At 44.1% G+C, this 22,503-nt stretch overlaps 1 protein-coding gene across 7 annotated transcripts; it reads right to left on the minus strand.

The window, feature by feature from the left end:
- Positions 1–622: 622 nt before the first annotated feature.
- On the minus strand, positions 623–20,771 carry lrrfip2 (leucine rich repeat (in FLII) interacting protein 2). Of its 7 annotated transcripts, XM_086180397.1 has the most exons (27): positions 20,571–20,771; positions 19,284–19,441; positions 14,150–14,236; positions 13,652–13,714; positions 12,957–13,016; positions 12,772–12,810; positions 12,495–12,566; positions 11,840–11,887; positions 11,662–11,730; positions 10,414–10,509; positions 9,892–9,948; positions 9,476–9,529; positions 9,290–9,337; positions 8,589–8,660; positions 8,221–8,334; positions 7,825–7,866; positions 7,155–7,286; positions 6,671–6,742; positions 5,691–5,861; positions 5,482–5,574; positions 5,094–5,186; positions 4,354–4,455; positions 3,055–3,187; positions 1,836–2,006; positions 1,666–1,745; positions 1,474–1,578; positions 623–1,397 (listed from the first exon to the last, which is right to left on the minus strand). In XM_086180397.1, exons 2-27 carry the CDS (start codon positions 19,371–19,373, stop codon positions 1,287–1,289), a joined length of 2,274 nt encoding a protein of 757 aa, XP_086036523.1. In that variant the 5' UTR covers positions 19,374–19,441; positions 20,571–20,771; the 3' UTR covers positions 623–1,286. The 7 variants fall into 7 exon arrangements, with proteins under 7 accessions (XP_086036523.1, XP_086036525.1, XP_086036524.1 ...); XM_086180399.1 differs by lacking the exon at positions 12,495–12,566; XM_086180398.1 differs by lacking the exon at positions 6,671–6,742.
- Positions 20,772–22,503: the final 1,732 nt, after the last annotated feature.

Consider the following 22,503-nt stretch of genomic DNA (forward strand, 5'->3'; position numbering starts at 1 on the left):
TGACTGGGCTGTTGCCATGGCAGCGATACAGGTGCCTCACGACAACCAAGTCCAACCGGATGTGATTTACACCTCCAATGACTCGTTTGGGCCAAAAGTTCCAATCTACTCTTCAAACCCTCAGCTGTTCCACATCTTCCACACCAATCTCAGTCCCACTGGTCTTTTTCAAGTGTTCTTCACGCTATCCAGACATTATAAACATTTCATTTATTAAAACCAAGGCTGCGTTTGCGCTTTCAAGCCTGCTAGACATTCAACCTTTTCAAGCCGGCGTCGCTGTCTGGCGGCGGCCTCTCAGTCTTTCAGCATGAACAGTCATTTCTCCAGTAGTTTCCTTCTCTGGTTACATCTGTTCCCCTTCCCGGTGGTGCACCGTCACCCCCCAATAATTCCAGTGCCTCACAGACACTTGAAGTTTGTAATGTACAAAAGCCTGGAAAACCGTTTGACTGCTCCAGATTTTCCACGAAAGAATTAAACCGCATTTCCATGATCTAAACTCTGGAATAATAATAATAAAAAAAAAAAAAGCACAAGAGAAACCACCACTAATTTCACACCTTTAGATTTTGGATAATCCTGTCTAGACAAAAAGAAAAGCAAAATAAGGAGCCAGCTCTGTAAATTACACATTTATTTTCAAGAAATCTTTTAAATATCTGAAAAAAATTCAATGAAACTGCAGCAGCCGGTTCTATATATTCTCAAACTGCACCTTTGTTTTTGTTTTTTTAAATACGTCACTGTGTACCTGTTAAAACCGTCCCCGTCTGTGGAACGGTCAGATCCCAGTCTCCGAGTGTGAAAAGGCACTTCACTGTGTGAGGGGAGCTGGGAAGGAGCAGGCCGGAGCAGCCGGGGGGGGGGGGGGGGGGGGTCCAACGGTTTAAAAGCATTTATACTCATTCATGCAACTTATCAAAAACAAAAAAAACAAAAACAAAAACAAAAATGACAGCTGAACACCCAGCCAAAAGAACTGAAACCTTGTGGATAACATGTAGAACGAAGCTGTGAAATATTAAGTGGTGACAAGAGAAACTTCCTCGTGTGTCTCCCAGCAACATTTTAGAGTTTAATTCCTTACATCATTCCTCATAAAACGCTGGCGGCCGGCCAGATGAAAGCAACTGGTTTTGGTAAACCGGAAGAGTTTTTAAGTGTTTTTGGTTGCTACAAATCTTAAAGTGTTACAGCTGCAAGAAAATGTGCTCCAGGCGCAATATGGCAGTCAGAGGTCTGAGGTGCGAGTTTAAGGGCTTCTGTGGTGATGCCGCCTTGCCTCACTGCTGGGACAGTAGAGCGTTCCTGTTGGCCTTCATCTTTTCAAGGCGCTTTACGAGGTGGTTGTTGGTCATCTCCATCTCCTCTATCTTGTCCAGAGCCGTGCGCAGCTGTGCAAGAACATAGGACAGATGTTACCACAGTCCACTTACCGTCCACGAGGGAGAAATTCTTCTCGGTCTCTACCTCTCTCTGAAGTTTCCTCTTTTCTGCTTTCAGCTCGTCTTCTATTTTCTCTGAGTTGTCGGCTGCTGCTTTGTACCGGGACACTTGTCCTTCAAGTCTGCTTATCTGAAGAAGGACACGACATAGAAGTTTTAAATCTCTGTCGTATCTCTGCAATGTAATGGGACCTACTGTTTTACCTCCTTCACTCACATTTTGTTCCATTGTACCCATTTCCTGTTCTGCCTTAGAAAGCTTGAACTTGTATTCACTAATCTGTCTGTTGGCATCTCCTAAAGAGAAAAACAGAGTTTTCAAATACAGAGAAATGAGAGCTGAACGATGCCGCATCAACACGGATGTCTGCAGGGAATCCAACTCACTCTGCATCTCAATCAAGTGCAGGTCGGTGCCGTTCTCCATCCTCTCGCCGTCGCTGTACGAACTGTCCACCTTCGAGTGTTTCTGTCTCTCCTCCTCCAGCTGGTTCTTCAGCTTCCTGATCTGAGCCAACAGTTCGTCTTTCTCCTCCGCCAACTTCCGTAGCCTGACGTCTGCAGGGCAGCAGCAAAAGAACTGTTACCTTTTACCAGTGCAATATGATGATATCAACCATTAATGATATCATGACTCTTCTGTTATACACATTTTCTGACAGATTTTGCTCCACATAAAACAATAGATTTTTTTTTTTTTTGCTTTCGATCATAAAATAACAACCTCTTGACGCCAAAAACATCATCTTGTCAAGCTGAACTGAAGCATTTGAAAACGCCGATGAACCTCCACATCTGTGGCTCACTTCATTTACAGATTTCCAGCTTAAACCTGGAGACGAGTCAGCGTTGTTGAACACTCGCGTCCCTCGTCTCTCAGAGTCCCTCCGCTTTTGGTTAAACGCCTGACGTCAAGTCTGTGCTTCACAACAGCTCAAGATATTTCAACACGATGGTTTGCGAACTGCTGCTCTTGTTTAGAACGGTTGTGATTCATTCATCGTTGAATCCACTCTCCACACATCTAGTGATGAAACACAAGGCTTCAACTAAAGTTAACTAACATTCCATATGGAGCTAAAACACCTGATTAATGATCCCAAACTATTGTGAATTCATTCATGGAAAAGGAGCAGCATTCATGAGTGGTAGATTCCTTTAATTCCCACTGAACTTAAAAATCCTCCAAGTGATGACACGATGATGCCCACATATTTCTATCAGTTGATTGTGTGCGTGTGCGTGTGCGTGTGTGTGTGTGTGCGCGCGCTATTTTTTTACCACTTACATATCTTCCCAGAACAGGCGGTTGTTTTTAGATCGCCACTCTCGGTTCATTCCAAATGTTCAATTACTTATTTCAACACAGTAAAATCAGACAAATATAAACGGTTCTATTTTAGATAACCCCTGGAAGAGGTTTACGAGGTGCATGTGAATGCACCATGAAGTCGCTTGCTTGCAGGCGCTTCACTATCGATCTCACAACGAAGCGTCTCTCAAGTGTAGACGTGTGATGCGTCCTGCAGGGTAGGAGGGGTGAGCCCACTTGTACATGTATGTGAGGCATTGACAGAGAGACCTGTGTGGAGCGTGTTGGACTCACCCAGCGGCCCCTCTCCTGCAGACTCCAGCACCTGAGCGGCCTCCTGGGAGACCACGGTGATCCCTGAGGATGACGGCTCGTGGTTGACGTCTCCATTCGGCGTGCCGTCTGGGATGATGACCAGCCCGTGTTTCTGCGAGGACACAGGCAGCTGAGTTCCCCTCAACCAGCAATGCTCCTCTCTCATATCACCCCACCCCGCGCCAAGACCACATCACAAAGGTCTGGTCCCGTTCCAAAGCACAATTCAGCTCATCATAATGACAAGAAGCCCAAGATGCTCTGGTTGGGATTCAGGTCTGACAGAGTTACTTTCCAGTATTTGTTTGTATCATCATCATCATCATCATCATCATCCTCATCATCTGTAAAACAGGTCGATCATTTCAGCACATTTTCTACATTTTAGTTCCATGTGAAAACATAGAAGCAGGAGTTGAGCAGCACCATTTATCAACATTGCATGTTAGCCAAGTGCAACACTCTCCAGACAAACTTGGTTTGTAGAAACAAACCTCATTTTAGATCTTTTCCAGTGAAAATGAAAAGAGTCATCTGTCAAAATTATCTTTTTTCAATTCTTTTCTTTTTCAGCTCCAGACGAAGCTTCAGTGTTGTGTTTGCCACTGTGGAAAGTTACCATGGTAACAGCGGCGGCAGTCATTCGATAGTCTAAATTGTTGTTATGGTTAATCTTAAAATAAGGGTACCATAGGATACAAGTAACGAGTAGTTTAAAGTTGACCAGAATATAAGAACAAAGAAGAGAGAAAAATAAAAGGGTAAATTTACAACCAACAAGCAAATTGCTAACTTAAGTTTTTGACCAGCAACTTCTTCCTCCACCTCAGGAAACCCCCATCGAATCTCAAAGCCTCTCAGTGGATTTTTGATAATAGAAATGGGCTCGTTGTATTTAGAGCTTCAGCGCTCAACGTGATGTAACCGCCTCCGTCGTTACTGTTTGGTGGAGCTTCTGTGAAACGACTCCGTCACTCGAACAATTAGATCCATTTGGTTTGATAACATCGTGGGAATCTATGAGCGATGCACAATCATGTTATCTGGTTTCGCGGAGGGCTAGCTGGAAGTAGCCCCCTGCCCGTGATAGAGCGTGTGCAGTAGCTCAGTGGCATGGGAATGCCGCCAGACACACAAACATCATCTAGTGTGAAAATACTACTCTCAAGACTCTGTATCGACAGACACCCGAATTAAAGTCAGCACCAGAAGCACACGATCCCAGCATCCCCATCGCTACCCTAGGTTTTTGGTCTCGTGGCACTTGGCAGCACCTACCTCTCCTGCTTTGGCCTTCGCCTTGATGTCAGCGAGCTCATCTCTGAGCTCATCTCTCTCATTCCTAATGCAATCAAAGTACTCTTTCTGCCTCTCTAGGGCCTGGCCAGACAGACGAGAGAAGACAAGAGAGGAGAAGAAGAGGCAGTGGACAAGTTGGATAGACTCTGAACACACACACACACACACACACACGCCATACATGCACCGAGCACATCACACACAAGAATGTAGACAGTACACACAGATGAGGACAGAAGTGCATGCTCACACCAGTCGTTGCTCAGAAATGTTGGAGGAGAAGTGGCGAACAGTGACTTGTGACTCTAGGGAGGGAGGTCATTCGTTTGCTCTGAGCTTGATGCGTTCATACTCACGTCTGACTTCATGACCTAACAAGTAAACCGATCCAGTGTAACATGCATGTCATGCTAGAATATATGGATTATTTCCAAAGATGTTTTTTTCAGAGGCTGTCCAATGCTAACTCCAACACTACACAGGTAAATGTTCACCGTTAGCTTCCATTGAACTACAAATCCCATTACTGACATGCAACAGCTCCTACATGTTAATCTGGATGGTCCAGGTGTGTGCTAATGCCTATGAGCTAAGGGTCCCGATTATGCAGAGACAGCACAGGAAGCAAAAGAACAGGAGGGGCACTGTCTAAATGCTGGAACGCTCGACCGTCTATTGCCTCTCGCGGTCTGTCCGAGCACCGGTGTGGGACCTCCTACCCCGATCTTTTTGTCCTTCCAGTTTATCGTTTCCTGCAGGTCAAACACTTCTCTGGTGACGGCATCTAACTTAGTCTGCATTCGCTGGCTCTCCTAGAGAGGCGTTGAACAGTAATAAGATGAGACATGAGTGAATAACCAGTGAACACAGACAAAAGAAGTAAAATGCACATAAAAAGAAAGAAGTAACAGGTGAGGCAGAGGGAGAAGACAATAATATCAGGAAAATACTGCTGAGAGAAGAAGGCTGGGAAATGTTCAGACTCAGATGGGAGAAAAGAACTAGAGGCAGGCCAGCGCCCCTCAACCCTTATCAGATTCCTGCAGAACCGCATCTCCTCTCGTCTGGAACCAACAGATTATTTCGCTTGTGCAGAAGCAGCCATACCTCGATGAGCTCATCTCTCTGGCGGATTCCCTCTTTCAGCTCTTCTTGTTTATGCTGCAGGACTGTACATGTGTGCTTTTGTCTTTCTAGTTCCTGAAACCGCAAACAAGATTTTAGCCACAACACATAAACATTTACTATCCCGACATGAACTGTCCTCATAAACTGGGGAGGTGGCTTAGCACAGTCATCAGAACCTGATATCTCACCTTTGATTTTTCATCCAGCTCTCTCCTCATCTCTGACATTTGTTCCTCCATCTCCTCTATGACGTCTTTTAGAGTGTCGACTTGATAGATAAGGTTGCCTTTGTCGTTGTCCAGCTGCGCATTCGATACCATGGCTTTCTTATACTTCTCCTCCACCTCAGCAAGGGACTCCTGACAGAGGTGGTGGTGTGTTAATAAACACAGAACAAATCAATCAAGATACTGCTCACCTACATGCATCAGGTGGGCTTTTGCTTAGCTTTTCTGGACACAACACAATCAAACACACCAAGTCTTTCCTAAATTTCAAATAAATGGCAGATTAGATAAGAGGAGGCATGGTGTTTTTGTTAACAATCCATTTCAAACAGTTCATTTGGAACTTGTCTAACCATGGAAGGGATGAAATGGATCACTGAACATTTCAAATACATTGAAACAAGTGAGAAACAAGAATGTGAAAGAGTGAACTACAAGTGAACCAGATGAAAAGTAGTCTAGCTAAAGTACGTCAGCTGTATCAAAGTCTACCGAGAACAAGCCGCTGGAAGGGCCAGATCTGTTAGTAAACTAGGTTTTTATAAACACGAGCTGTTCTCTCTAAGAGAACAGGAAGCTGCCGAAGGTGACGGCAGAGGTCAACCCAGGGGGTCGACCCACAAGTCTGAATGCGAGTAGAGCCAACGATTCAAACCATGGCTGTCATCTGTCAGCAGGTGGAGCAAGTTTCTCTTCTTCTTCTTTCAACTTTGAATCCAGCAGAATTGCAGGAGTGTCTTTATATCAGGCCACAACAAGGGGATCAGATCAAAACAGGAAGTGTGCGAAGAACATGCAACTGAAACGGGGAACACGCAAAGACACAGTTGTGCTGTTAGGAGGTACAGAGGGGGTATGAGTAGGGAGGGAGGGGGGGTTAGTGATGCCATACTGCTCCCAGAGGACAAGAGAAGGCATGCTGTGAGCTCAAGCCCCTCTACCTTCAGCTCTTTAAGCCCCTGCATGTATCGCCCCTCTACATCCTGAATCTGGTCCTTTAGCTCATAGATATCCTGTGGAGCAGATGGAGGGAATGGTTGGGGTGAACTGGGGCATCAGAGAGGGTGGGGATTACCAAGGAGAGATAACAAAGCACCCGTGCTGCCATCTCAGAGACAGTCCGGCTGGAATACACGTGACCAGCAGACCCAGATATAAGAAACAGCTTCACAGGACACATGTCACATCCAGAAGAACGCAGACGCTTAGAACAGCAGAGAGGCAAAACAGAGGCAACGCTGCTGGGAGTTGATGTGCAGAGTGAACATACATCGCTTCAACATGTAACACGAGGATGAGCTGAAGAGCTACAATGATGAGAAAATGGTGCTAAAACAAACATCATATACTGAAAGGAAAACGTTTTGAAAGGATTTTATGTAGTCTGTGCATGGTGATTGCTACCGTGTGAACTGTAGACCTTACCCTAATTTCACTCAGACTGGTGTCGGGGTCATAGATGCTACCGGTGTCTGCGCTGCCCCGTCGTGACGAGGTGCCACCCAGCGACGCCAGGGTGGCAGCTGAGAGGCCTGGGGTGGCACAGCGGGAAGATGGCTGGAAGCACAACACACCACAGAACACCAGTAAGATAAATACAAACACACCACAATGTGTCACTTAACACCACCATCTGACGCCGCAAGCATGATGTCCAAGTCATCATTCAAATCCTCCTGATGAGGCACCGGCGCACGCCGTAGATTTAGAAACGTGACGACCTCCACGGGCGGCTTGTGTTGAGGTCGTTACGCTATAACTAGCAACTGACTTCTATAACGACAGATGTGTCATGAATTAAAGGGCATCCATGATGTATCTTATTCACATTTTTACCATCCACTATGTGACGGATACAGTTACAGCGGATGGAGGGTTTGCACAAGAAAATAGCTTTGCCAGACCACAAATTACAAGTTAGTCCAGCGTCACTGTGGTCCCCACACAGCCCTGGCTCGTCACATTCTTGAGGAAATCAGCTTTTGCAAGACCCTATATGTAGCTAAACCACGGTAGCACAACTCATTGATGGAAACCAATTTGGTGTTTTGAGAAGTTTTATAGAAAAAGAAAATTGAAATGACGGCACACTCACCCGACTGTAATCAGAATACTGTTTGTCGCATTTTTCATCCAGCTGAAAGGAAAATTAGAAATATTACAAGATGACACAGAGGTTATTTTGAGGAAGATGCGTCCACGTGTGGTCATGCTTGGAGCCATTTTCTTCTCTCACATTTGGGGAAGTTAGTCCAGGGAATACAATGAATCAGAAAAAATGCTGCATGTTCACAGATTATAGAGAACTAATGAGCAAACAAGCACACAGAACACTGCTGCTTTAAGTAAACTATACCAGTCCAGCACTATCGTCATGTAACCAAACGTGACTTTCAAAACATGCACCAGTTATAACAAAATAAAAATAAAAAATATGTAATCGGCACTGCATTCCCAACCCTGGTTTTGAGAGCTGAATTCAGCCACTTACAGCGTCCAGATCTGGAATACTCAAATCATCGAGATCAGACACAATGCTGCCCCTTCGGTTGGAGCGGCTGAAATAATCAGCTGCAGACTCACTAATATCCGAGAAGTCAGACGACTGCTTACAACACACACAGGAAGAAAGATGGAGACGGAAGGAGAAAAACAAAGACAAAATAATACCAAAAAGGACAAGAGTAAACAATGACATCGAATCAGCACGGATTGGGATTGAGTTGGGAGATCAGAGCAATACAGTAAAAGCAGGAGTTGAACAAACTTAGATCCCTCCATCATCAACACTTTTTACTGAATGCAGTACTATGATGACCAACAGTCCAGGACTTATACAGCCCAGTCCCTACAGCTCACCGCACTGTCCCTGCGGCCTCGGCTGGGACGTTCCTGGGACACGCTGCTGACAGTGTCATCATCTGAGGAAGACTGAGATGAACAAGCACCCATACACACACACACACACACACACACACCCATACACACACACACGCGCGCACACACAACAAAGGCACAAGGATGAGGATTCACTGTAATATGGGATGGCTGAATGCCCAAGGCGTTCTCTCTCTCTCTCATTCACACACACACACACACACACACACACACACACACACACACACACACACACACACACACACACACACACACACACACACACACACACACACACGCGCGCGCACACCTTATTCAAACAGCAATCCGTAGAAGCAGCCTCTAGATTAAAAGATGAGTTGATTTCTCCACTGACTCCAACCTTGTAAGTAATGCCAACTCATGCAGTGAGGGTTATTTTGTCAAATGCACCAATAAGACCTAAATCACACAACCTTGCTTCAAATTCATGAGCAGCACTTAGATTCCTAATTCTTCAATTCTTGATGCAAACATTTCAAGACCAAACAATGACACTTTTCCCTAAAACGAGCTTGGGATGGGTGATCAACATCCAGCGAGCACTGCTTAGAGGGAGTGAGTGGAGCCTGGTAGTGGTGGGCATTTTGTGTGTGTTGTTAGCTGAAAACATGCAGAGTGGCCGCGGTTTAACGGGCGCTCACCACAGGGCTGCTGCGAGTGGAGCTGGAGTACCAGCTATATTCAGATGGCTGTGCACAGGGGGTGGGGTGGGGGGTTAACAGGACACAGGATTAACATGAAGACAGAACTCAGGTCACAGGCACAACAGTCGGCTGTTGTGGTGGTAACAATGTTCAAATGGTGCTTGATAGACATTCAAGACTTACAGCTCTTGAACTGTGGCCTGAGCTGTAAAGGCCGGTGTCATCATAAATAGAGGCCTGAGGGCACACGTGGGAGACAATGCAGGACTCAGCAAAACATGAGAGGGAACATAAATCTTTGACACAGTTGCTATGTGGGCTGTGCAGTAAGCAGAAACACTGTATGCCCAGCATCAAGTACTGTACGGCAATTGGTTTCAGAGTTCTACAACAAAGCCCTGGCTTCCCACTAAAGTCCAGCTTTATCAAACCGAGGCACAAACTTCCAGCCTATGCCAAGTGCTCAGATTGTTAGGGAGCTAATTATAGACAGTCCCAGACACTCTGGGCATCCAGGCACATGTATGTGGGAGGGCCACCTCTGAAGGTAACTAAAGGCATGCGGTGAGATGCGGGCCACACGGTGAATAGAAACTGACCATGCTGTAGCTGCGAGACAACCCCGCGCCAGTGGTGGAGGACGAGGATGCAGTGGCCTGTCAGAGAGTAGGGGAGCAGGGGAACGTCAGTTCAGAGGAGAGAAGTGGAAGTGAGGTGGAGAATGACTTCACAGCTGCAGTGCATGGAAACAGGATGAATGTTTGGCTGACAGTGTGAAATACAAGACCTGCAGCCACAAGTGTTGAGAAGAAGAGCGAGGTGAGTTAACATTGTCCCTGCTGGCTGTTGTCACCCAGCCGGTAATTTACACAGTTCTGATTCTGAATGTACAGCTTTAGCTTTAGCTTTCTCCAAAATGAGAGGCAAATGTTAAGCAACATGGCACACACCTGGTTGTTTTGATTCTTTAACTACACACAAACAATATCCATTACTGCATTATAAATGACCAATAAACTAGACCATCAAGAGATACTACTTCAACTGGTTTCCATTAACACAATCAAACTGTGTATACAAAGGGTTCAATGCTAGACAGCAGCACTGAGAGAAGGACAGACCCGAGGCTGATAGGTGGAGGTGGAGGTGGAGGGAGGAGGCGGGAGTTTGGTCTTCGTTAGGCTGGTGTAATTCCTTTTATCATGGTACAGTCCAGTCTGTGGGGGTAGCAACATAATATGGCCTCAAATAAACACCAGCACAACACATTTTAACCTCAAGTGTCTTGGTTCTTTTTCAGATACATTCAGCACTGCTTGGTCAACATCCGAGCCATGAAGTGTACTACATTAAGGTCTCCATTCAAGGTGGCGGTATTAGATCGGCGCCAGTCAAACCTCAAACAAATACGGGTTCAAATGAAGGAAGACAAAACTACAAGATGGATATGGCGCGCATTGTCAGACGATGGAAATGGAGAGAAATGAACACTAATATTACAGTGACGTGCTCTTGGGAGAGCTCTGTACCAGCAAGGCTGACCGTGAACCCCGACTATCACGTAACTGAAGATCATCATCCTTTAACCACTGCATCGGTTTCCATTGCATTTATTCACGTTTATCTTTTATTGCTACACAAACTTTTCTGCTCCCCCAAGCATAAAAAATTGTATATCCTGCGCACACTTTCATACTTCACAGTTAACATCAGTCAGATTTTACGACTTAGATTACTATTATTATTATTATCATGATTATGATGACATCAGCCAAGGGATTTATATTTTCAGCCATGTCCATCAATTAGTCAGAAGGATGACGTGAAACCTACGGGGCCAATTTTCCCCTCACTCTGTGGGGGGGTGTAGCGTGGACCAAGGAGGGACCCAGTGAAATTTTCACTGGTCTCGGTGTGTACGCTACAGTGCCCTGCCCTTCCAGTTCTTTGTCCTGTATTCATTCCTACAGAACAAGTTGTACATGAATAACATGGACTCTTGCGTTTCTTATTCTGATGGAAAGAGTTTACATCGTGTGTTTTATTTTGAAAGTGAAAGCCATGTTGTTCCTTTGTCTGACTTTCTGCCCAGCTCCAACCTCTAAGTGAAGCTTGATGTAGCATTCATCAAAATAAAAATAAGCAGGCACTTTTAGTGGACCAGAGGGCAGAGATGCTTCTGAAAGTCACTTGGTAGAATCACAAGCTTTGTCACAGTTGGAATCAAAGAGCAACACTTCACAAAGCAATAACTAGTGACTTCTCAAGGGTTAAGTTGATCGGCAGTAAATCACCAGATCAAGCCATCTGTCTACACCACCTCTATACTTAAGGCTGCAGCAGAGACAACACTGAAGAAGTACACTAACCAGCAGGTCCTTCCTGGAGGAGCTGGATGAAGTCTTTTTATGGCCATGCAGGTCATTGTACACAGAACTCTGTCCAGCCCCGAGAAAAAAGTAAAACAAAACACCTACAATGAGACAGTTTGACTAGCACAGAAAAGTGAGGCAGAGACAGCTGGACAATCAACACACAGGTACATACAGTGGAGCGAGAACTCTTGAGTGTGGACCTGCTGGAAAGGCCATCAGACTGAGGAGAGAACAGGAGTTAAAAGAATTAAGATCAGAAAATGACTCGGCCGACTGCTGGCGTTACACAAGTCTCGCTGGCGAAGGTTAGTTGTCCAAGTCAAACAACACGGCAACTGATCATACAAATCACACAACTGCACAAAGCCTCAGTGCAGGAACCAACATCTCACTCATGGCCAAAATATGTCATCAATAAAGGAAACACGGTGCTTTGCAATTAAATGTATAAGGGCAGGCTATTAGTCCTTTTTGTAGCTCTGAACTGTTCATGTCAAATCTACAAGCAATAATGCCTTGTGGTCTGACTGTCACATTCCTTTTGTAAAATGTGTTTCTGAGAGTACATTCTGACTTTATCTGGCCAAACAGGGATCCATTAATGTGTAATTCAAGCATAATGACAGTGGATTTTAGCTGATGAATTGTAGAGAAGTGAAACGAAAGAGACAAACAGTTATTTAGTCCTTTCAAATGAGTTGGTTCTACTTGGAACAATTTAGAAAGTCAGTGCTTAAGTCAGGCAACATGCTCAAAATCCAGCTATTCGACTTCAACACCAAAGACACGACTGATGTTGCTATCAAACACACACAAACACAACGCACCAAGATGTCTTTATTACGGGAGCTGGATCGACTCTTGCTAGAGCCCAGGTCACGTACTGCTGATGAGCTTGACTTCAATACGCAAGAGACAAAAAAAACAGATATAAGGGAACATCTTCACTCGAGGCAACTTCATTATGTTATGACCCAAAGAAACACTACCTAATAAAAGTATTCTGACCATCCTAAAAAAGAGGAATGGCGTTCACACATCAGTGTGCCCCTATGAGTGCAGAGTTCTAATAATACTGGCAGCAAGGGTGTAATATGTACGCACCCTGTAGCTGCGGACTGACGTGACGTCATCATCCAGCCCCTGTTGATGTGGAAACATGGAGTCACAGCAGGAAAGCAGACAGAAAAGAACATGTGTGATGAGAGTTTGACTGTAGGATGAAAGGGAGAGAGAAGAAATGAAATACAGGCAGACAAAAGAGAAGAAGGTGGGGAAAAAATACAGACCCGATGATGACGGCTGCTTGCTCGACTACTACTAGAGGCTCTGGCTTTTTCTGTGTCAGCCTAGTGTCAGGAAGGAAAGTTGGATAGGATTATAAAGTAAAAGGAAAGGAGACAGGAGGAATAAAGTCACTGCAATGCAAAGCCCAAACCATGCAAAAGTTCTGTACGGTGTTTATAACCAAATGGATGTCAAATCCAGTCAGAAATATGTAATCCATTTTGAGTGCAGCAAGAGGATTAATGATATACAGAGTAGCTAATACAGCGCACATTTTTCTTCTCTCAGAAGAGCAACAGCAAGCACTCACGCGCACACATTCACACCCACGTTCTTTTATGTGTATCATATGCTAACATATAGATTAATTCCATGCAAAAGCTTCATGAACATTCACAACAAGAATCCACTTCATGTAAAGCAAAAGGAGGTTGGAAAAGTTTAACTGGATGTCCAAACGTCTTACATGCAGACTCATCCACCCTAAATAAAGCCAAAGGCCATAGCCTGCTCCACAAATACACACAGTCACAGATTATGGTGTATCCAAAGCAAATACACTGTTGGGCATATTTCCACAGTGAGGCACGGTCAGTGAGTCAAGTGTAGCTAAACAGTAAGGCTCGACTGAGGCTCAATCCCACACAACAGGCTGCGTTAGTGGAGCGAGAGGTTTGCGACACTCTCACTCGCCTACCATCCACTGGTGGATCTGACCCCATTTTCGGTTGCTGCTACTGCTGGATGAGTGGTAAGAAAGCTGGACAGAAGAAGGAAGTGCCAGGAAAAACAATCACTCGAAACTGCTGAAACGTCAAATCTGGGTTACATTTACTTCCATGAATAGAACTTTTGGTTACATCTGTGGACATGCAGCATGTTTATTTTTCTTTCTCTGGGTCAAGTTTGGTATATTATCTGTCGTATTGATCTAAAATTGTCTCTTGAGGTTTTAAACCAAGCAGATCACGTGCATCAGACTAATAGAGAGAAGTGTGAATGAGCTGAAGCAGAGGTTGGCTGAGCATTGAGGTTCTCAGCCAGTATCCATGTATGAAAAGAACATGTCAGAGACAACATGTTTCACCCATTCAGGGATCTGCACTGTACACTATGTAACAGCATTAATTGGGCCATTAACTGACTCACTTGTTGGGAGCATCCATGCCTGTGACGTGCCTTTTATGCTACATACCTCTTTTTGCTGCCGTTCAAGTTCCCTCATTCGAATATCCCTGGCCTCTGCCCGAGCCGCCCTCTTTGCTGCAAGCCTGGCCTCCGCCTGTAGGATGAAATATGAACACGTACATTAGCAGTGCTAGAAAAATGTAAGAGAGAAAAAAAAAAAGACCAAAAAAAAAAGACAACTTTAGGTTCATAAACAACACAAATAAAAATATATAGCTGAATAAATGTGCACACAACCTGCGTGCAAACGACCTCACAACAGCATGACGGTAACCTCGTAATGTTTAGCACGCATGATCGACCACATTCACCATCTGTTTAAAGAATGCCAAGAATGCTAACATTTGCCGATTAGCAATTGTCACATCATTAGTATGGCAGGTACATTGTCATAAACAAGAAATGCGATGCCATTAGCAGGCTACATGACAGCAGGGTGGCTTATTGTTCTGATTATTCAAAATCACAAAAGATTATAATATAATGGTTATGAAAATGTGGCCAAACATTAAACAGCACAAAAAATGGATCAGCAAAGCACAGCGTCAGTAGAGGTGTGCTAGGTAGGGTTGTGCAATAAAGACAAAATCTTTGCTGGTTATATATCAACATCCCAAAACGAACCCCTACATAATGTAAAGAGGGGTATGGGGGCGCCTCATTCCAGGCTTTGTCTAAATCGAGGCTCACCATCTCAGACTGTGAGGGATTCTGAGCTATACTGTTTTATTCTGTGTGTGTGTGTGTGTGTGTGTGTGTATCGATAATGCTAAGGCTCACACACAGCTTGGTAGGTCATGGTTCTGTTGTCCTGTCCAGAGCGAGTGCTTGGGATGCCTTGTCAAAAACAACATGTGCTAACCATCAGCTTCAGAGGGCTAATTTTAAGACCTCATGGGGGAAATTCTAATGGCGCACAAACAAACTGGTGGAGACAACAGTACTGAGAATACAAAGGGGGTTTTGATCGAGGGACTGTGCTCTGTCTGTGAGTATGGCAGTGATTTAGCAATATCTAATAAACTGACCCCAACCAAGCACAAACAAGTCAAAACCAAACATAAATTCTCCTCTGGGGGGAAAATGGGCACAGTCATTACACAATTCACCCCCAACTTAGTCAGAGTATGGGTTGGGTTGCAGAGAGAGAGAGTAGCTCAGCAGACAGGGCTAATTTCATCAAGCCCCAACACGGCTCAGACGAGTCACGTCCAGGTGACGGTGTAGACTCCCTCCATTACGTCAATGCAATGACAACCAAATTCACACCACACCGGCTCTGACACTAAACAGCCCACCAACAGAGAATGGCACGTTTATCTTTTATGAAAAGACAGCACACACATTATAGAGAAGAATTATATCTCACAGCAGACACACACAGTCAGCATTCCAGCAGTGTCTTATCTGTAAAGCCAGAGTAGAGAGCCTGTGGGTATAAGCTACTCCTGATTCAAGAGCAGCCTGGGGTGAACTGTGTTTCAAAAATGCTGAGCAACTGCCCCCCCCCCCCCCCGCCACCTCTCCTTAACCTGTATCTCTCATGAAAGTAAATGTGAAAAACATTCAAGGAAATAAAGTCACATGTGGCTAAACATCACGTTTAGTAAGAGAAGGAAATAACTTGAATTCAATTGGATAGATGACTGCTTTTCTAATTATCCTAACATAAGAAATGAGGAAAAAGGGTCATCTCAGATGGTACAGCCTACACCAACTTGGACTGAGATTTAGGAGCATTAGATAAAAACATCTGTTACAGCAAATACAGAAATCTTATCTCGTAGTCATTGATAAATGTGAATAACTAAGTATTATTAAATATTAGGTCTTCTGTGCTTACAAATTCCCAAGAGTAAACAAACTCAAAGAAAACCCTGAGTTTCAACTTTACAAATATATCTGCCCTGTGGATATTTTCATCAGCATTTCCTGTGGCTGGCCTAAAATGAACCAAGGAGGAGACGGAAGTGAAGCTGTGAGTCTGTGGGGAGGGAGACCAAATGAGCAAGGGTCTTAAAGATGGCTGGCCCTGTGCTCTGCACCTGTTGAGCTGTCTGACAGTATGACCTGCAGCTCTGCACAGCAGCACAGCTGAGCCCTCCGTCTCTGTCCTATCTATAGCCTCAGCTCTCCTACTGCCACATCATGGGACTGGTAAGGTAACCTGAGCAGCCACGTTCACCATCAAACACACCTCCAGTGTTCGGGCCAATAAGACTCCATCCGTGAAGCATGAAGTCACCTGGGCTACTCTGACACCTAAACCACTCACAAAAATGTTTTCCAGCCTTACAAGCGATCATTTATAACAACAATGTCATATCGGAGGTGTTGCTTGTTCTGTTGAACCTACAGGCAATAATCACCTGGTTCATTAGAGAGCTTGATAGATTTCACACCATCGTTTGTCTTTACAACCAGGCGTAAGCAGCAGTTCGCTAATGCATCCGTCGTGTCATCTTGTGAGGTGATGATGAGTTAGAATTGTTTTCACCGTTGCCTTCAAGTAGCCAAAATAAACTCAGGGAATGAACGTTTGAACACAATAAATCAAATAAAGATTTTTTTCGGTCCATTATCAAACAACCCTCTCTGGATTGTCATTTTAATAGCAGTATTTGAAACTCATATTGTGCAAATATAAAAGCATACGAATAGAAGTGCACCTTCCAAAAGGAGTGATCAACTTTTAATTCTTAAGAACATTAAAAGTCAGACATTAGAATGTGAAAAATATTCATATACTGTTAAGAAATCACAGCTAAACGAAATTATCCACAAAAAAATATGGGTGAAGCTGTTTTGTCCAAGAATTGTTAGAGTGTGTTGTTAACAAACAAATGGTTGATAGACTGAGTTCAGCAACAGGATTGCGCTCATAATTTTTTATTGTGCTATAAGCTATTGTTTCCTCATCATGCAAAGTTGCTGCTTTTAGAATTGCTTGTTACAGAGAGAAAAGCCAGAGACAAATGCTCTCTCTGGTTTATGATCCTAGTGCAATCCAAGCTTTATGGAGGTGCTGATATGTGAATAGAACACTTTAATATCCCGAATAACAGATGCATAAAATATTTTGCATTAATCTCAACATCACAAGTGCTTGCGGTGGCAGTTACGTTTGAATAGAATAGATTTCTTTTATTGCTGAGCCGGGTCATAAACATTAGTACATTTGTTTAGCTAAATAAATAAATGTGGCATTATGGCAATTTAAAAATAGGCCTGTACAGTTACACACAGCGTCTTCCACTGGTCTTACTCAGGACACATTTCTCTCGTGTAGTGAACTTAGTTTGCATTGTGAGGGGATGAACTTGGCTCAACCACCAGCCAACCCACCCAGCAGACACCATGTGTCCATCAGCCCAACATGTGTTTGACAGCCTCCTCACTCCTCACAGGAGAAGGCAGCAACATGTTCTACTGTCATGACTGCTTGTTGACAAATGAATCACAAATTAAATATGGACCAAGAACTACATTTTCCACATAAAAACACTCCCTCTACACCAAAAGGAGCATCGACGATTGCCTTGTTCAAGTACCAGTGGCTCCACTTCATCCTCATCTAAGAAAACAGATCGGAGATGATCTTCATAATTCTGACGCTTGGCTACTGTCAGGTTTGTAAGCAGACTGCTGGTATTAAAAGGGACTGACTGCCAGTAATGTAAGAGGCCTCAGAACCAAACTGCAGGCTCAGATTCACTGTCGCTCTCAGCAGTGATCAGTGCCAAGCAAAGGCTTGCTGAGAAGCTGGAAGATCTATTAAGTATGCACTCACAACACGAGGTAAACCTGTTTGTTGGGGACAGCGGCTGTGTGCAACATGTTTAACACTTAGCCCCTGAACTCCCCGCAGAGTTCATCTAATCGCTGTTTGCTACACAAAGAGATTCAAATTTAGGACCTGACTGGGAGGGTCAGATGACTCATGTTTCTATGATCAGCCTGCATGACTATAAAGAGAGCAAATGGAGCCTTGTGCTAACTGCCCAAGACTGAGCCACTGCACAATTTTCCAACAGCACAGACGAACCATTCTTATGAAGGTCCTGGAAGGCAACAGTTACCCTGTGTATTATACTGTATGAACAAGTTAAAACAAAAGAAAAACAGGGACCTTTTAAAAAAATAAGAAAAAACTTAAAAGGCAAAGATGAAAAAAGTCTAGCTATTCTGTCAGTTCTACTCAAACATTAAAAAGACATCAGTCTGAATAATACTTTTCATGTTGTAGCAACACCACTGTGAAAAAGCTGAGGAATGACAACCCTGCTGTGGAGCACAGCGGAATAATCTCAGGGCAGGTTCCTACAAGCCAGGTAGCTTCCCTCCTCTGCCTGTATTTTTCCCCCCACATGAAAACACTACGAGTCAAGTCGATTGCTTTGGTCCAAACCAGCTGTCTCCATAGACACAAATCAACTTGCATAACCTGAATGTCCACATATCAGCATAAGCTTCTCAGGCCCATTTGCTGACACAACTCTGACCACTAAATTACACTACACAACAGTTGCATGAATAATAGATTCCTTGAATAAGCAAAGCAGCTAGTTTATGAGAGGGACGTCCTGGGAGCATGACCGACATGTAAAACAAGAGAAATTGGTCATATTATATGTATGTTGATGAGTCGGACAAATAAAAGCACAGTTAAATACCTGTTATATACAAAATATTCAATTACCAGTTCATATTGTTAAGACTTTCTTCATATTTTGGATTAAAAAAAAACACCCACAGAGAACATTTTTATAATAGCATATACTTTAGTTAATATGAGAATTATTTCTACATCAAAACCAAAAATACATTAGTACTTAAACAGATTATAAAAAACCTAAAAACTGTTGTACTGTACTGCATTAGGTACCTGCTCAAATTGGTAAATGGGTGTAGATGTGACTTTAATGAACCTGCATGCATGTTCACGTTCGCAGGACTTTGACATTTAAATCAAGTTTACTTTTCATTCATAGTTCAATGTCCATCAGTCCTTGGAGTGCTGATAAGAAGAAGAAGCAGCAGCTAATAAACCCAATTTTTAGTGAATGGGAACAGGTCGGGATTTTGAGCTGGGTGAAACCACATCAGCAATGCGTGAAATGAGCAACATTGGGGGAGCTCACCTCTCGGGCGATGCTACTCAAAGCTTCATCCTCTGCTGAGAACCGATCTTTTAGTGGGGCGCGCTTCCTACCAGAGCCTTGTGTCCCCATGTTGCTGCTGCTTCTGCTCCAGCAATTGTGTGCAAAGCTAGAAAATACGCTGTGCTGTGAGCAAACACCTAGAGGGGGAAACAAAACAAAAGTGAAACATATACAAACACTGCAGCAATTCATTTCATCACATCAGTAAACAAAGACGGGACACGTTTTGGGATCATCTCTACTGTGAACTCTGCACAACGTTTGACGCTCTCTCCCCCTCTCTGTTTCCTCAAGAACAAACCACACTCCCTATCACTTGCCTCCATTCCTGCAAAAACAGACCATCACTCATGCATGGTACCCACAAGAGCTGCGGATAAACAGTTGTGGCTGACATGAACCAGCTTGAAACGTGACATGCAACATGACCGTACAAAACTAGGGTCTGCAAAAAAAAAGTTTGCAAGGATATGAATCATATCTGGAGCGTAGTAAAAGTATTCCTCATTACTGCACTCGTGATGTGCATTTATTGGACTTTCATTCAAAATTACCAGATCATTTGGACAAAAAGAAACTGGCTGGTACAGACCAGGCGAGAAAACGCCCAGATAAGGACTAGGCGGAGCCACGTTTGATGGTTCCATATCAACCCCCTGGACTCACTAGTCAAAAGTTACCTCAAGGCTATCTTTCCCTGTCCAATAATTTTTTTAAAAAGTCATAAAACGTTGGTTATTCATATGTCGAGAGGAAGACGGGGAGTGACTAGGACTTAACGGTGACGAACAGCGGCCAACTACCGATACTGGAATTACCGAACGACGCTATTGGTTAATGTTTCTTCCACAATTTCAACCTTCTAGCAAAGCTAATATTAGAGTCCATATTCTACGGCCATTGGGGCCAAAGTGTAATTGACCACATTAGCTAAATTAAGCTAGCCAGTTACAAAGGTTACGCTAGCCCTCTCAATGGTGCGCTAACGAGACTAGCATTTTGTCTTCTGTAACTCCGTTAAAAAAAGTTGCCCTGAGGGGGGGTTTATCCCACTTCTGATGGAGTCAACCCAATACGACAACGAGGGGTATTAAATCATGTCCCCTCGACAGCAATAACCCTCGGAACCGAAGACAAACCAGGCTAACGGATCATTTAGCTGAGTAGTTAGCATGACTAGCATTGGGGCTATTCTCGAGAGACACACAGGGCAAACTGGCACTGATCTTCCCGTCATATTTTCCCCTCCAAAAAATGAAATGTTACCTCAGCGACAACGTTAAATGACCCGAAACTCTGCCAATTTGTTCTCCTCGTCCCTCCGGCGTTTTAACGGGGCGCCATAAGGCTTCTCTTCAGAGATTGGTAGTGTTTTTGTCCACACTGACAGCTGTCATCGGTACGCCTTTCCACCGCTCCCTCCACTGCCCTCCTTACCCAGTTTCCACTCAGCTCCAACGGTCCCGGATGTTGGGGGGGGGGGGGGGGGTGGAATTAGGGTGTGATGCTGCCTTCACGTGTTGTCAGACATATCACAGCCTCAGCACCCCGCCGGCAGGGAGTGAGCTCAGACGCCGCGTCTTCACACTTCATTCACCTCAATGAAGCACATAGTTTTCTTATTTAAAAAAAAAAAAATCTATGACCCCATTTTTAAGACCAACATTGCAAAAATACTACTGATTTAGTCATACACTTTTTTTATCATTTAATATTCATTCTCAGAAAGGAAACAAAAAGAACATTCATATGTTTTACAAATCACCTCCAGCTGCTGTGCTGTCAGATTACTGCCACTAGGGGGCAGTAGGTCATAACGTTTTCTGGTTCGTGTGAGATGAACTTGTATATGTGAACCGGAATGCCCAGTGAGACAAGAAACGTCAGAGAATGACATGTGTTTGCAATCAACTTATGTTAAACATCGTAAGCCATCTTTATTTCATTATATTATGGGGGGGGGGGGGGGGAGACTAATTTTAGAAATATGACAACATAATCCAGAAAATTATCTGCTGGTTTTGTTGGTATGAATGAGCCAACATACACGTATGATTACAGATGAATAAAATGTAAACTTGTGGAGGTTATGAGCGATTAAAGCAGTGCCAGCATAACGCATGTACAAAGATGCTGATCTGAGACTCCCGTAAAGAGGATTTTCATGTGGACGAGAGGACCTGCATGGGAATCTTCTGACTAATAATGTTGCTAACACTGCTTGCATGCACGCAAATAAACACACACCCACACACACTGTTGATGTGTTATTCTCCCTCATTACCGAGAGCTAATAACTGTTTTGTCTGTGATTACCCCTCTCTGTTTGCTGTCGTGCAGACGGGGCTCACCAGAGTCTTAACCTAAAGACACCATCCACCATGCAGGCTCCTCGTTACCACTCCTGCTAAACTTCCCTAGCAGTCATCATTTCAAGCCCTAATTATCTGTCTTTTATTTACAGACGTAATGATAAAGGTTCACATTTTAAAAAAAAAAAGAAAAGTGAAATGCAAAATATTGGAACCTGCAGAGCAGCTGCTGATGAAATCATAATCGAATTAATTACAACTCTGCGGTGTTTACTGACTCAATGTGACATTTACAAGCAACATACTTTGATAATGAAATAACACACACTTGTTATCTGGCTCTACACAGACTTGTGTTTCATGTCAGCGAGACGAAAAAGAAGGGCCGTGTGACTTGGAACATGGCCGAAGGACATACCGGCAGAGAGGAAACAAAACACGTGTGCATGTCACTGGACAAGCCGTGGATGTGGACGAAAACAAAAGGCCGACAGGCAGCCAGACAGTGCTTGAGTGTGTTTGTCTACTTTATTGGCCTTTTAACTGAGAAGCACCCAAACACTTGGCTCGTTTTCCCTGACAGGCGTGTACTCAGCTGCACCAAGCATGAAAATATCTCCCTGGGTCCCCCTCTCTTCTTCGCTGCTGTCCACATCTGTTACGCTCGCCTAGTAAACACTGTGCCTGAGCATGTTTTGTGTGTGTGTATAAGGGAGGCTTGTGCGTGTTATTTTGGATGGCATGCACCACCAGTTGGAGAACAGTGGCCGGAGGAGCCTCCAACTGCGCTAACAGGACTTGCTGAATTGTTAACTAGCTTGACACTCCACAGAAACCGTGGAGCCCCAACTTGTAATTACCCCATGGAGGGCAATGTTGCTCCCTCT

This window comes from Aulostomus chinensis, chromosome 16 (assembly GCF_037954235.1).
Source record: "Aulostomus chinensis isolate RoL2024-O1b breed Wild chromosome 16, RoL_Achi_v1.0, whole genome shotgun sequence".
Lineage (NCBI taxonomy): Eukaryota > Metazoa > Chordata > Actinopteri > Syngnathiformes > Aulostomidae > Aulostomus > Aulostomus chinensis.

Excerpts from the sequence above, each read along its gene's own strand:
- lrrfip2 (XM_086180397.1), bottom strand. The coding sequence starts at position 19,373 with ATGGGGACACAAGGCTCTGGTAGGAAGCGCGCCCCACTAAAAGATCGG. Across the intron at positions 13,715-14,149 it reads TTGAACGGCAGCAAAAAGAG|CTTTCTTACCACTCATCCAG; the intron begins GTATGTAGCATA and ends TCTTCTGTCCAG. Across the intron at positions 8,335-8,588 it reads GAGGCCGCAGGGACAGTGCG|TCGTCTGACTTCTCGGATAT; the intron begins GTGAGCTGTAGG and ends TGTTGTAAGCAG.